The 13,605-nt window shown below is 42.3% G+C and overlaps 2 protein-coding genes across 7 annotated transcripts in view; both read left to right on the forward strand.

Moving 5' to 3' along the window:
* Positions 1 to 258: 258 nt before the first annotated feature.
* Positions 259 to 8,896, forward strand: msantd1 (Myb/SANT-like DNA-binding domain containing 1). 4 transcript variants are annotated; one of them, XM_088347649.1, is made up of 5 exons: positions 259 to 709; positions 4,710 to 4,912; positions 4,993 to 5,161; positions 7,292 to 7,431; positions 8,540 to 8,896. In XM_088347649.1, exons 1-5 carry the CDS (start codon positions 269 to 271, stop codon positions 8,820 to 8,822), a joined length of 1,236 nt encoding a protein of 411 aa, XP_088203775.1. In that variant the 5' UTR covers positions 259 to 268; the 3' UTR covers positions 8,823 to 8,896. The 4 variants fall into 4 exon arrangements, with proteins under 4 accessions (XP_088203775.1, XP_088203776.1, XP_088203778.1 ...); XM_088347650.1 differs by having other exon boundaries at positions 4,993 to 5,155; XM_088347652.1 differs by lacking the exon at positions 259 to 709 and having other exon boundaries at positions 4,356 to 4,912; positions 4,993 to 5,155.
* Positions 8,897 to 13,024: 4,128 nt separating this feature from the next.
* The window catches only part of rgs12a (regulator of G protein signaling 12a), a 50,346-nt gene continuing 49,765 nt past the window's right edge, over positions 13,025 to 13,605 (forward strand). For 2 of the 3 annotated variants that reach the window (XM_088347179.1, XM_088347181.1), the window contains exon 1: positions 13,086 to 13,223. The gene's annotated coding sequence lies outside the window, so the exon portion shown is untranslated. Of the gene's footprint in view, positions 13,064 to 13,085; positions 13,224 to 13,605 lie in introns of those variants that run through there. The other variant, XM_088347180.1, reaches the window with a different exon arrangement.

The following is a 13,605-nucleotide window of genomic DNA, read 5'->3' on the forward strand; positions in this document are numbered from 1 at the left end:
CCTCAGGAATGTGATTTTTCCGCTAATTCGCAGAATTCCGCTTTTTTTATTTCCAAAAATAAAATTTTAAAATTTCCGATGTTTTAAGTGGTAAAAAATCCGATTTCGTCTCTACAGCATTCCATTTTTGTGTTTCCGTAACTGAAATGAAACGGATCTTGCGATTGGTTGAAGTCTCCGTGTTGACCAATAAACGCGCTTGTTATAAAGGCATAGGAGTATGCCATTGTTCATTTCTCACACATTTTTGCCGGGTGTTTAAAGAAAGATGTCCGTGATCGAACGCAAAGATGCTCCGCGAGTTAAAGAAATTGATAAGATCGTAAAAAACAAGTTTCGATGGGACTGGTTGGAGAAGGAATTATCTACAAATGTTGGAAAGAAGACTGTGACGAATTTGTTCCGTGACTTTATTCGGAAGATCGATCGTGCCGGGAAAGCGCTTTGCATTTGGTGCGATGATACCATTGACTATGGTGGGAGAGGTTTCAAAGCTCTTGAAAGTCACGCAAAGAGCCAAAAACACGTGAAAGAACTCCAGTCAAGAACAACAAATGATTCCATCGCTGGAAGTTTCGGTGCCCAAACGAAAACTCCAAAACTTTACGGCCTCCATCCCTTATTGACATCACAATTGGAAGCGGTAATAGAGAGACGTGATCCACCCCAACAACCTGTACCAGTTGCTGATAGAGTCGTGAATTTCGAGGTAGGTGGTAAACTTTTCAAATGCATTTGACAGTTTTCCCCTTTTTTTCGAAAATATTATAACGTAATAAAAATGGCCATACATATTTAACAACTACAATAATAGATTTTCATGTGTACATTACACCAACACTTTACTGTAGGGCCTATAATTATTGTATTTTCATTTATCAAATATTCGGATACGCTGCTATTAAAAAAATAAATTATAACATTTAAAATATGATTTAGGAAATTTAAAAATAGCTGTCATCGTCGGTCACCAATGTCCTTGATGAGTCAGAGCTGGGGAACTATGATCTCGAGGTGAGAGAATACCAGTTGGACAGTGAGTTGCCAACACCTTTGGACTCAGAGGGGAAGGCAATTGCACTGGATCGTTGGTGGGCTCAAGTCTTTGCTGTTGGAAGATACCCAACCTTGGCCAAGATGGTGAAGGCTCTCATGAGTTGCTTCCATGGGCTGCAAGTAGAGGGGGCTTTCAGTGTCATGGGTGATGTCCTGAACCCCAAAGCATGCAGAATGGACATAGCCACATACAGTTCTATCCAGACTGTGAAATATGCCCTAAGAGCAAGAAAGACCACCTCTGTCAGCCATTTTGGAAGGAAAGACATTCTGATGGATCCTGTGCAGTCCAAACTGTGCCTAAATCTGAGGACATCCTCCAAAAGGTACAGGGAGGAGAAGGATGCAGAAGCAGCTATGTTGTCTGCAAAAGGAACAGAACTTGCTCTGAAACAGGACACCCAAATGAGCAAGGCTGCCTCAAGAAGAAGAACCATCAAAGCTGCACAGAAGCAGGCTAGAAAGACCCATTCCAAAGCAATAAAGTCTAGGAGGAAGTAGTGTTTGTGTCATGTGAATGGATTGTGCTCAAGAATGAACACTTGTACATTCCTGTAAATATGTTGAATGTTTTAATGAGTAGAAAATAGAAAACAATATTTGTGATATTAAGTGATGTTATAATTCATCTAGAATGTGACAGAAAATATATCTGAGTGCATTGAAAGTACTTAAAAACACGGAAAACCCATGAGCTCCGGGGGGCTTCGCCCCACTTGTCCCCCCACCAGGGCACTGCCCTGGACCTAGCTGGGTGCCCGCGGCCCCCAGACCCCCGGCTAATTTTCAGATAATTTCACTTTGGTCAAATCACATCCCTGAGGCCTGTTTTCTCTGGGATTTGCAATTTCGCTGCTTACAAATGTGTGCTTTCATTTCAACCATTACGTGTTGCGAGCGTCAGATATCTACCTGGAGGCTTTCACAATCCCTTCTGCAGGCCTTGAGGCATAAAATTTGTGACAAAAAGGCTGTTGGCTTAGCCAATCAGATTCTGAGTTTGTGAGCCAGGGCCTTCTAGCGGGCCTACTGAAATGTCACTGGTTTCACAAACTCTGATTTGCCGGGGGGCGGCAACAGAAGTTTCACAATGAAAAGGTGAAGATAAATAACCGTTGCTTCTGTCGAACAGATATTTTCAGCCCTAAATCAAATAAAAACCTATGCCGGAAATACAATAGGACAGGACTTTTAGTATTGGCTTCGATGGTGATAGGAAAGAATTTACATTTTACAACAGAGGCATTTAAATCTACTTGAGGACAGAAAGAAGAATGGATTTTGAGCACGATTGAAAAAGATTTTGGGTTAATTAAATATTGATATAGTACTATGTAATACTGCAATTTAAGGAGGTTATGATATATTGTTTCATAGCCATAACATAGTTAACGATGGTTCATTTTTTTCAAACACAGCACTACTGAAGGTCGAGGTGTGAAATGCACGGTCCGCTACTGATACCAGCGGTGTTGATCTTGGTACCCTTGGGCACAAGAACGCCCGATTAGCCCGTGAACAGGTTCTGAAAATAGCTCACTAGTGACTAGTCATTTTCATTTTCCTGGAAATTTTATTTCTGATGTTTTACTGGTTGAATGAGTGTACCATAACTTAAGTTTTAATAATAACATAGTTCACGCTTACTGGATCATGGATTAACCGCCTGTATCGTTGTTGCACTAGCAACTCTGGACAACTTTTTTCACTGTTCCTTTGATGTTGTCGGTCCAGTTTTTTTCTGTCTCCCTCTCCTCATGCCCCTTTGGGATGTGTCCTGGAGAAAGACCATGGCCATTCCTGATGATTTTGTGACCTGACCATACCACTGCAGTTTCTTTTTTGCGTACAGTTGACAACATTTCTTCGTAGGGTCCAATGTTCCCTCTGATGGTGTTGCGCATTGTTTCGTTTGTCACATGGGCTAAGTAGCTGATGCCCAGAAGTTTCCTGTAGCATCACATCTCCATAGCCTGGATTTTCCTTTCCAGCTTTTCTGTGAGAGTCCATGTCTTGCGAGAGGAGAGGAAGATGGAAGTAACCGTCCTTGCATGAGTCTGATCTTTGATTTCACTGCTATGTTCTTGTCCCCCGAGACTTAAGATTTAAGTCTGGAAAGTGCGGCTGTGATTTAAGCTATCCATGGTTTCCAAGATATTTGAATTTGGTGACGGGTGCTCAATGGTGATGTCTGTGGTGATACCCTTTAATACTTCAGAGTGCACTGCGCAAATTGTTGTTTCTGGTGCTGCAGGTAGAAATAGTGTGACGGTGAGATGAGATATAGTGCCTCACCGTATGTCACCTGTAATACTCGCCGCCACTGCTCGGGTTTGATCCCCGTTGCATGCAGTCTTTTGTGATTTTCATCAGCAATGTTTACCACATGATCAATCATTGACTCAAATACAGCATCTTTGTTATCTGGTCAGTGTTGTTTTCTGATGGAACCGCAGTTTTGAGAGTGTTTTCCATTCATGCCGTGGTGCTGTGGAATTTTTGGCCTTTGAAATTCTATTTGCAAACTCAGTGGAACAGTTTAAATCTAGGCTTGAATACATTTATATCCTAAGCCTATGAATGACCTATATTTCATGTTGATGATGTCTGTGTATCCATTGCAGCCTGGTCTTCCTGGAAGGGGGATTACCTTATGTGCGGTCCCTTCCTGAGGGTTCTTAATTTCTTCATGCTGAGGTTTTGTTTGTTTCCTTGCCCTCATGCAGGTTTTAGATCAGGGGCTGGTGTAATAATAGGTACAGCCCTTTGACGCTTCTTTTGATTAAGGGCTATACAAATACACATGGCTTGACTTGACTTGATACTTTGAGGGTTGTTGGTCATTACGTTAGTTTTTTTTCTCTGCTGCTTTCCATTTCCCCACTGGGTGAATCCTTTGTCCAGACGATTGACCTGGTGGTAATAACATGACAGGTTGTTATTTTCGAAATGCTTATCAAACTGGTAGCCCAATAAAAAAAGTAGTTCCCGGCTTCAAAAGGGTTGGCGATCCCTCGTCTGTTCAGCAGGTTCTCTGTGAAAATCGTGATCATGTATAACAATCAATGATGATTTCAGAGATCCACTGTGATCGTGCGCACTAAAATACAAGATCCGCACACCAACTTTGGTAAACTGATCTAACAAAAGCTTTTAAAGAATCCCACTCCTCTCTCCCTGGTCGTCAAGGAAACAAAAGGCAGTGTGCCCGCTTTTCTCCCCTCCCCCGCCCGCCGATCGCATTTCAGCATGGCGCCCGCTCACACTGCTGCCTTTCAGCTAAAAGCTTTTTATGTCACAGCCCGATGCAGCAGCAGGAATTTAGGTGGGGGTGGGCAGAGTGGGAGTGGTTAGCATGGAAAAAAAAGGCCTCCTTTTCCCGTCGCCCAGGCAACTGTGACATCATCCAGCACTAAAAGCTTTTAACCGGATTGCTCTCCTGCTTTAGGCCCCATATTGAGTGCCCTTTCAGTCTGTAAGGGTGGGGGAAGTGTAAAGACAGACCTTGGCGTATATGCTAACCCTCTCACCTTGCAGGCTCACTGCACCACACAAAACCATAAAAGCCTTTTAAAGGTCCTTTTAGGGGGCAGGGGCAAATGGCAACAGGAGATGACTTTGGCTATCTTCTTTCTCACCCCCACGGCGAGAAGCACCGGCGAGCCCCCAACTGGACCGACGGCGAAATGAAGGCCTTGCTATACGTTTGGGAGGAAAACCACAACGAGCTGAAAAGCAGCAAGAGAAACGCTAAGGTTTACGAGAGGATGTCGCAGAGATTCTTCCAGCTCACCGGTGAGCAACGCTTCAAAGAGGAAATCAAGATGAAGATCACGAATATGTCATTCCAATACAGGCCAGTCACGGTTCAACTTTTCCCAACCGACCGCTGAAAGTGCCGTCCATCGTTTGTTTTTAACGTTTTATTTTAAACAGGCGTCTAAAATCGAACAGCACGGAAAGCGGCGAAACACCAGACTGGCCGTATTACAAGGCCATTGAGAAGATCCTATCCATGCCTTTGGAGGTCGGACGAAACAACTGGGAAATCAACCGAACCGAGTCCCGAGATTTGGCGGGCGCTGGAACTTCCTCCCAGGTAGAGGTAAGATTGGGCCTACGAAATTAAGCCCGACCAGCAGGGTTAGAACGGATTCTTGAAATCCTTAAAAAAGCTTTAATTTTAATGTGTTTTCAAGGACTGAAAAGTGCTTGAGTTGAAGGTGAAGTGCTTGTAAATGCTTGAAATTGTTGCCGGGTCTCTCGACAAGTCTGCTTAAAAATGATGCCGGCACTGCTCTCTGGTGGCCTACCTTTGCCATTGCGTTTCTTCTCTTGTGATTAACGGCAGCTGGCATTAGTTTGTAAGTCGTTTTCCTATAAAGCGTCATCGCCCCCTACGGACAGGCGCATCCCACACCCAAACAGGACACTATAAAATGTGTTTGATGCAAGGCCTATACATCAATTATGGACATTTATGATCGGCCAAGTAAAAAATTAAGGTAGCGTTTCCCCGTGGTAAATTGTCACAGGAAAAACTTTCTGCAACTGAAAATGGAAAATGGAAGCTACATATTACTGTCATCTTTACCCATTACCTATATTGGGATAGATTTGTCTCAATTCCCAATTCAGTCAAGATCTAAGAATCATACGTCTTAAATAATGCACACGCAAGATTGAAAATGGCATTTGTAAATCACAGATATATTTTTGACAATACGTGGATCACATTTTTTTATCATCCTGGAGAAAATTGGGGAAGTTGGCTTTAAAAGTCCTTAAAAAGTGCTTGAATTTGGCCATGAAAAGTTGTATGAACGGTTGACCAGTCGACTTAATTTGCAGGGACTTGTAATTTCATATTCTTTTAGTGAGGACACAGGAAAGGGAAAGGTGATTAATGAAAACACAGTAAAGCTTGTACTTTTTAACAAATCTAGGTTAAACTAGAATAGTTGTGCACCATTTTTAATTAATAATAATAATTTCCTTTGTATTGTCATTCTTTGTAACAATGTACACAGAACGAAATGTCGATACACCTGACCCGTTGTAGCGAGTCGGTGCAGCCGCAGCCAGAGGGCGCCGCCATTATACCAATTAGGTATGTGTCGGTCGAGGCGCGAACCAGCGACCTCCCAGTCTCAAAGCCGGCACACTACCATCTAGGCTACTGAGCATCACCTGTGTTTGGACGCAAAACTATTTTTGTATGGGTCGTTAGCACATAAAAACGTAAAACCCAAAGAGTAACTGTCAGACCCAGAACAGACGTAAACCCAAACGCGTAACGTTTCACACCAAGCCTTATTGAAGAAGCAGAGGCGTCAGGTGCTGGAAAACAAACTCCAGCAATCTGGTGCTCGCTGGGCAGGAAAAGCAGGAAGCTCTCGAGATCGGAGCGTTTTCAGAGGACGTAAACAAGTCGGGCAGCCGGGACGGGAGATCGGAGCGTGGTCGGAGGGAGGAATCAAGTCAGGTAGACGGGGACGATTGGGACGCCAGGGGCAGACGAGCAGGATACAGGACAGGACTGGACAGACGGGGGCCAGAGTCAAAAAGTGCTTGCCTTGCATGTTTGGAGGTTTGCTGACGGACTGACCAGGAGTGAGAGTGTTGAGTTTAAATAGGAGGGGAACCTGTCAGGAAACGAGCAGCAGCTGGGGCCAAACGAGCGGGCACAGGTAAGGGGAATGGGCAAATCATGACAGTAACACTGAATCCAGATAGAGAGTAAAATCCTGATATCAGGGTACAAACAGCCTAAATATGTAATTGTCTACATATATATTGTTTGGAAAAGATTAAACACAGGATGCAAAGTATCTAAGGAGAAAACAAAAGAAAGCTGGAGACCAGAAGTTGAAAGGCAGCTGTTCAGTCATCCTCTTGTTTTTTTTTTGCAAAAGAAAAATGCTGAGTCAACAAAACTAAAAGTGCCAAATCTGATTTTTTTGTTGTTGCATTTTTCGCATTGAGGGTAACCTACGTGAATGAAAGCTTATGGTAACATCTAACCTCCTTCCTCCTTTTTATATATATTTGGGGCCAGGGGGGGTTAGCTGGCCCTGTGCCGTGTCACTGGGCTTAGGGTTGCTGGTCGTCCAGGTGGCGTTAAAATTAGGTATCGCAATGCGACATCTACTATTCACCTTTGTCGATTTCCTGTCTGCTTGAATCAGCTAACCGGATTTCGGGCTCCGGCTAAAGATCTTACTCCTACTCCTAGGTCAGCAACGACCACACGGCCCCGCTGGAGGAAGAGACGATGGGCTACCTGCCTGAGTACACGGGCTCCTCGGATGAAATGGAGGTCAAGCAGGAGCTGAACTCATGGAGCTCTGACAGTGACCGGACGCAAGGCTCAGGGTAACTGCTGGCCCCGTCTTGACCTATCTGCCGCCAGGCAATCTTCGAGTGTATTTAGTGAAGCCTTCCACGTCACCTGACTACAAAAGCCCTTAAAACAGGGATCAGGAACGTGTGGCTGTTTTCATGAGTACATCTGGTTCTAAAATAAAATTGAGATAACAATTCACTAGGAAAAAATCGAGATAACTATAAGGAAAATAATGCTCTTTTTAATAACATAGTCTTGCTCTATTGGGGGTCTCCAATGGGGTGCCCAAGGTTAACAGGTAGTCCCCTAAATACACTTGAGTAGCCCACCTACAGGTTCTTAAAATAGCTCACCAGTGCTAGGTCATTGTGATTTTTTAGGAAATTGGATTTCTAACTGGGGCAGCATGGCGGCGCAGTGGTTAGCGCGTGTGCGGCACAGTTCTGAGGTCATGAGATCAAACCTCCTGTGTGGAGTTTACATGTTCTCCCCGTGCTTGTGTGGGTTTCATCCCACATTTCAAAAACATGCATGTTAGGTTAATTGGCTGGTCCAAGTTGTCCCTAGGTGTGAATGAGCGAGAATTGTCTGTCCCTGTGCTCCCTGCGACTGGCTGGTAACCAGTTTAGGGTGTCCCCCTGCCCACTGCCCGAAGATAGCTGGGATGGGCTCCAGCACCCCCGCGACCCTAATGAGGATAAGTGGTGCAGATAATGGATGGATGGATGGATTTCTAAGTGGCATGATGTGTTAGTGGTTGACTTTTAATAATTATAACCCGGTAACAAAATCGTAATATCACAAGTTTTTCTGATCTCTGACATCAAAGTGCTGTTCTCAGTAGCGGCAGTAGCTTAGGACGTAGAGCGCTCATCTTGAGATCAAGAGGTCGCAGATTTGATTCCCAGTTATATGTCGAAGTGTCCTTGGGCAAGACACTGAATCCCTAAACCCCCTGATAAGCAAGTAGTTGCCTTGCATGGCGACCCTGCTATCGGTGTGTGAGTGTGTGTAAATGGGTAAGTGTGAAGCACATTGTAAAAGTGCATTGGGCGGTCTTCAGTGACTTGAAAAGCACTATATAAATGCAGACACTTTACATTTTCAGTTAAAATTCTCGATGATCCTCCTTTTCAGCTCCCGTCCTGTTTCCAAGCTTAAGAGCACAAAAAGACGGCATTCTCTCAAGCGGGAGAAGCTTCAGCTGATGCAGGCCATGTTGCGGCAACAAAAGCGCTCCAACCAAGCCATCGAGGACACTTGCAGGGAAGTCCGGCGGGCCCTGCACCAGCAGAACCTGGTTCAGGTCCAATGTATGCAGCTGCAAGAGCGCATGATGAACCTTCTGGAGAAGATGATTCTGCCGTCCTCCGCGAGTGGGAAGAACCAAATCGGAAAGCCAAATGTAGCTTCCTTGTAGACCATAAACATAATACACTCTTGTAAAAATGAATGTCCTTGTTGGTATTGCTGTAGAAATAAAACGATTAGTTTGAAATTATAAAAGGTTATATTTTTGCCTGTGTTTTTTCATGTTCTTTCTGTGGCCCGATGGCCTTTTGTATATACCCAAACTGTGGGGCGGGACTGAAATTTGGCCGTTGGAGTACTTTGACCTATGTTGGATTGTTTACAGCAGGGCCCACACAATTTCATTTATTCATAGTTTTGGCTGCAGGGCACACTTAGACAAACCAAATTAAATTAATTACATATTCAAAAACTATTTTTTTAAGATCGCTTTGAGTAATTTTGATATAATGAACTTTTAAACGTTTTTAAAAAAAATAATTCTCGTCTTTAAATATTCTTCATGAATGCATCAAATCAATCTTTTCCATGAATTATTCTTAACATGTATTTATGATACATTTAACATTTTTTAAAGGGACCGTGTGTAATATCTGTCCACTACATGTCGCTCCATTGTGTCCTGCAACCGAAAACAAGTGCTACAAAGCACTAGGAAGAATACAAACTATTGAGACCCAAAGTGACTAAACCGCAACATTTTTCATTTAATTTTTTGCCATAAGTTTAATGAAGAGAGAGAAAAAAGGAGGTAAAGGGGAGAAAAAATAAAGAAAAAAAGAAAGTCAAGTCAATTCATTTTTATTTGTATAGCCATTAATCACAAAGAGTCTCAAAGGGCTTCACAGGTTATTACACATGAGCAGTTTAGGTTATTCATATGCTATAGAGTAGAAGTGAGTTTTAAGCTTAGATTTAAACATTTCCACTGAGGTTGTAGATCGGATCTCAGGGGGAAGAGCATTCCACAACACCGGTTCCCGGATGGAGAACGCTCTCGAACCAGCGGAACACTTCTTGGCTCTTGGGATCACCAGAAGACCGGCGCTCTCAGAACGAAGGCTTCGGGCCGGAACATAGGGGGAAATCAGATCTGAAAGATATGAGGGGGAAAGTCCATGTATGATTTTGTATAATAATAAGAGAACCTTGAAATCACATCTTAGGCTAACAGGGAGCCAATGCAGGTTAGCCAAAATTGGGGTGATGTGATCGGACTTATTTGTCCTAGTTAAAAGCCTCGCTCCGGCATTTTGTACCAGCTGAAGACTCTTGAATCTGGTCATCGGAAGACCGGAGAGTAGTGCATTACAGTAATCGAGACGGGAGGTAACAAACGCGTGAATTATAATCCCCGCATCTGACTGAGACAGTATAGGACGAATTTTAGCAATGTTACGATGATGGAAGAAAGCGGTTCTAGTAATTTTCTTCACATGTGTTTGAAAGGACAGATTGGGGTCAAATGTGACACCTAAATTTTTAAGTGAGTCACTCTGTGTGATGTGACATTTGTCAATGTTCACAACAGTTTTAGAGAATAAGTCGCAGCATTTAGATGGACAAATGACTAACATTTCGGTCTTTTCAGAGTTAAGACGCAAGAAATTGAGTGACATCCACTCTTTTATCTCAGTGAGGCAGGCCTCCAAATTTGCACAGTTTAGTGTGGCAGATTCCTCCATCGGGAGATATAGTTGAGTGTCATCTGCATAGCAATGGAAACTGATATTATACTTGCGAATAATATCACCTAATGGAAGCATGTAAATGCTGAAGAGAAGGGGGCCAAGCACTGAACCCTGCGGAACACCACAGGGAACACTAAAGGGCTCAGATGTCATTTCGCCATATTTAACACAGTGCGTCTTATCTAAGAGGTAGGATCTGAACCATAAGAGGACGTTTCCTGAGATACCAATCCATTTTTCCAACCGTTCTAGTAAGATATTATGGTCCACTGTGTCAAAAGCAGCACTAAGGTCCAGCAGCAGCAAAAGTGATGAAGCGCCAGAGTCCATTGCCCGTAGGAGATCATTGGTTACCTTAATCAGAGCTGTCTCAGTAGAGTGGTTAGCCCTGAATCCTGATTGCATTGATTCAAAAAGATTGTTCTCGGATCTGAAATCATTCAGCTGCTGTGCCACTACTTTTTCAAGTACTTTAGAAAGAAACGGTAGGTTTGACACAGGTCTAGAATTACATAAGCTTTCTGGATCAAGGTTGGGTCGTTTCAGTGTGGGTTTAATAACGGTGGACTTAAAAGCTGCTGGAACTACACCTGAGGAGAGTGATATGTTTATAATATTTAGAACTGAAGGTGCAAGGACGCCCAAAAGACCTTTAATAAGTGAACCTGGAAGCGGGTCGAATTGGCAAGTCGTCGGTTTGGCCGTATTTACCATCTGTTTAAGATTATCGAGTGACAGTTCACTAAAACGGGACAAATTCCCTGGACAGCCACCATGTCGTGCATCTATAGATTTCAGCGCTTTAGTATGTGTTGTATTAATACTGTCTTTAGCAATTTTTTCCTGTATGCCTTGAATCTTCTTAGTAAAGAAGACCATTAAGTCATGGGCTGAATGGGTGGAACTATCTGGGATAATCTGTTGCCTTGTAAGCGATGCTACAGTGTTGAAAAGGACTTTGGGATTGTTCTTTTGTGACGCAATCACCTTCAAAAGGTAGGCTGATTTTGCAGAGGCAAGGGCCGCTTTATACTTCAACAGACTGTCACACCAGGTTTGGTGGAAAACCTCAAGCTTGGTAGCGCGCCATTTTCTTTCAGATTTCCTGCATTCTTGTTTAAGGGATCTAGTTTCATCATTAAACCAAGGTGTGCGTTTTTTAGGTCGTGATTTAGGCCGTATGGGCGCTACTGAATCCAGGACACTAGCCAGGGTAGCATTAAACTCATTCATGAGTGAGTCGATAGAGCCTTTGTATGAAGGAAAGGACGCAACTGCTCCTGAAAGAAGATCGGAGAGCTCAGAAAATGTGCCAGTGCTTATATTGCGTCCACTAAACCCTTCAGCTTTTTTAGTAATACATTTAGCTAGCACCTCGAATGTAACTAAATAATGGTCCGAGATAACTGTAGTACACAGTAACACCGTCATGTTTGAGGTTGAAACTCCTCGAGTCAGAACCAAATCTAGCGTGTTTCCATCTTTATGAGTTGGCAAATCAACGAGTTGGTTAAAACCAAATGTATCAATTAGAGACCGAAACACAACAGTGAGTGAATTGAGTGGGGAGTTCATATGAATGTTAAAGTCCCCCATGATTATAAATTTGTCTGCATAGGTTACTAGTTCAGACAAAAGTTCAGCAAATTCGTCCAAGAAAGCTGTGTATGGCCCTGGTGAGAAAAAAAAGGGGGAGGGAAGACAGGAAAAAGAACAAAAGAAAAAGAAAGAAAATTTAAAAAGCAAAGGAAAAAGGGTAAAAAATATATAGAAAAAAAGGACAAAAAGCAAAGATAGGGACAAGCAAAAAAGGTAGACAAAAGGAAAAATAGAAAAATGAAAAAAGCAAAGAAAAAATAGAAAACAATTAAAAAGAGAAGAAAATAAAAAGGAAAAAATAGAGAACAAAGGAAAGAATAAAGATAAAGAAAAATGAAAAAAAGGAAAGGGAAAAAAGAAAGGCGACAAAATAAAAAGGGATAAAGGGGAAAAAGACAACGAAACAAATGGTAAAGAAAAAAAATCAGAACAAAAAAGGAAGTAGAAAAGAATGTAAATGTTCTGATTTTATATAGTGCTTTTCAAGCCATTGAAGACCTCCCAAAGCACTTTACAATGTGCTTCACCCTTTCCCTTCTACACTAACTAACACTAACTGCTCATCAGGGGCATTAGGGATTCAGTGTCTTGCCCAAGGACACTTTGTCATATAACTTGGAAGGGAGAAGAACCGAACCTGCAACCTGTTGATCCCAACAGCAATTTGCTATCCAAATTAAATACAATTTTCTTGACCTACATGTATTTAAAAATGCACATTTCTATGATTTGTTCATATACTTTTCTTTATTATTCAAATCAATTATGTTTTCTTTTAAAATAATTACGTTTTTTTAACATCTAGGAATCAGTAAATAATAAACACTCTCCCTTTAAAAACATTTCAACCCGCAATGAATTTGAAACCTATTCAAAACCGTATTGGATTTGAACTGCTTCCGCCTAGATAACCAATAGGATCAAACCATCCATTTTGAATACCGAGCTTAGCAGCAATTGGTTACATGGATGTAAAGAGGCGGGGCGAGGAAGGCGGCGACGTTGCGTTGCCACGGTTACCTTCATTTTCGCCTGGTTCAAAGCGCGTGCATGTAAATAGGTAAGCGCGTTCACGGCCCCGCCGACACACGGCACAACCTTATGTATTGTTTGGATTAACTGCCATTTACAATTGGAGTTACGTGACGTAAAAATGTCCATTTTTGACGTTTAAAGCTTCGTATTTTTCTTTGGGAGGTTGCCTTCATAGTACAAGAAAGGTAAATATAAAAAGTTAAGTAGAGTTAATAATAAGATAGTTGTAATTGTAGTGCAGTAGTCCTTAATGTCTGCAGTTACAGATTCTTTTAAAACGCAATACTGTAAGAAAAGAAGGAGGAATACAGCTTTCCTGTTTACATTAAAAGTTACCGCAAACTATGTCTGCTTGTCATTTAGGTTTTTATTTGTTGAGAGGGAAAGCCAGCTGGCACTTCGTTTTGTGGCGAGCATATAAAGCCATTTATCCTTGACAGATAATAACTTCTCCAACCGTATAATACGTGCACCATATACCCAACGCAAGCATTTGAATGTGATATTTGATTATATTTTATTACTTGTAGGATAAGTGAATTGTTTCTACTCGAAATAGACCGAATC

This window comes from Urocampus carinirostris, chromosome 11 (genome assembly GCF_059441175.1).
Source record: "Urocampus carinirostris isolate Australia breed hairy pipefish chromosome 11, RoL_Ucar_1.0, whole genome shotgun sequence".
Classification (NCBI taxonomy): domain Eukaryota; kingdom Metazoa; phylum Chordata; class Actinopteri; order Syngnathiformes; family Syngnathidae; genus Urocampus; species Urocampus carinirostris.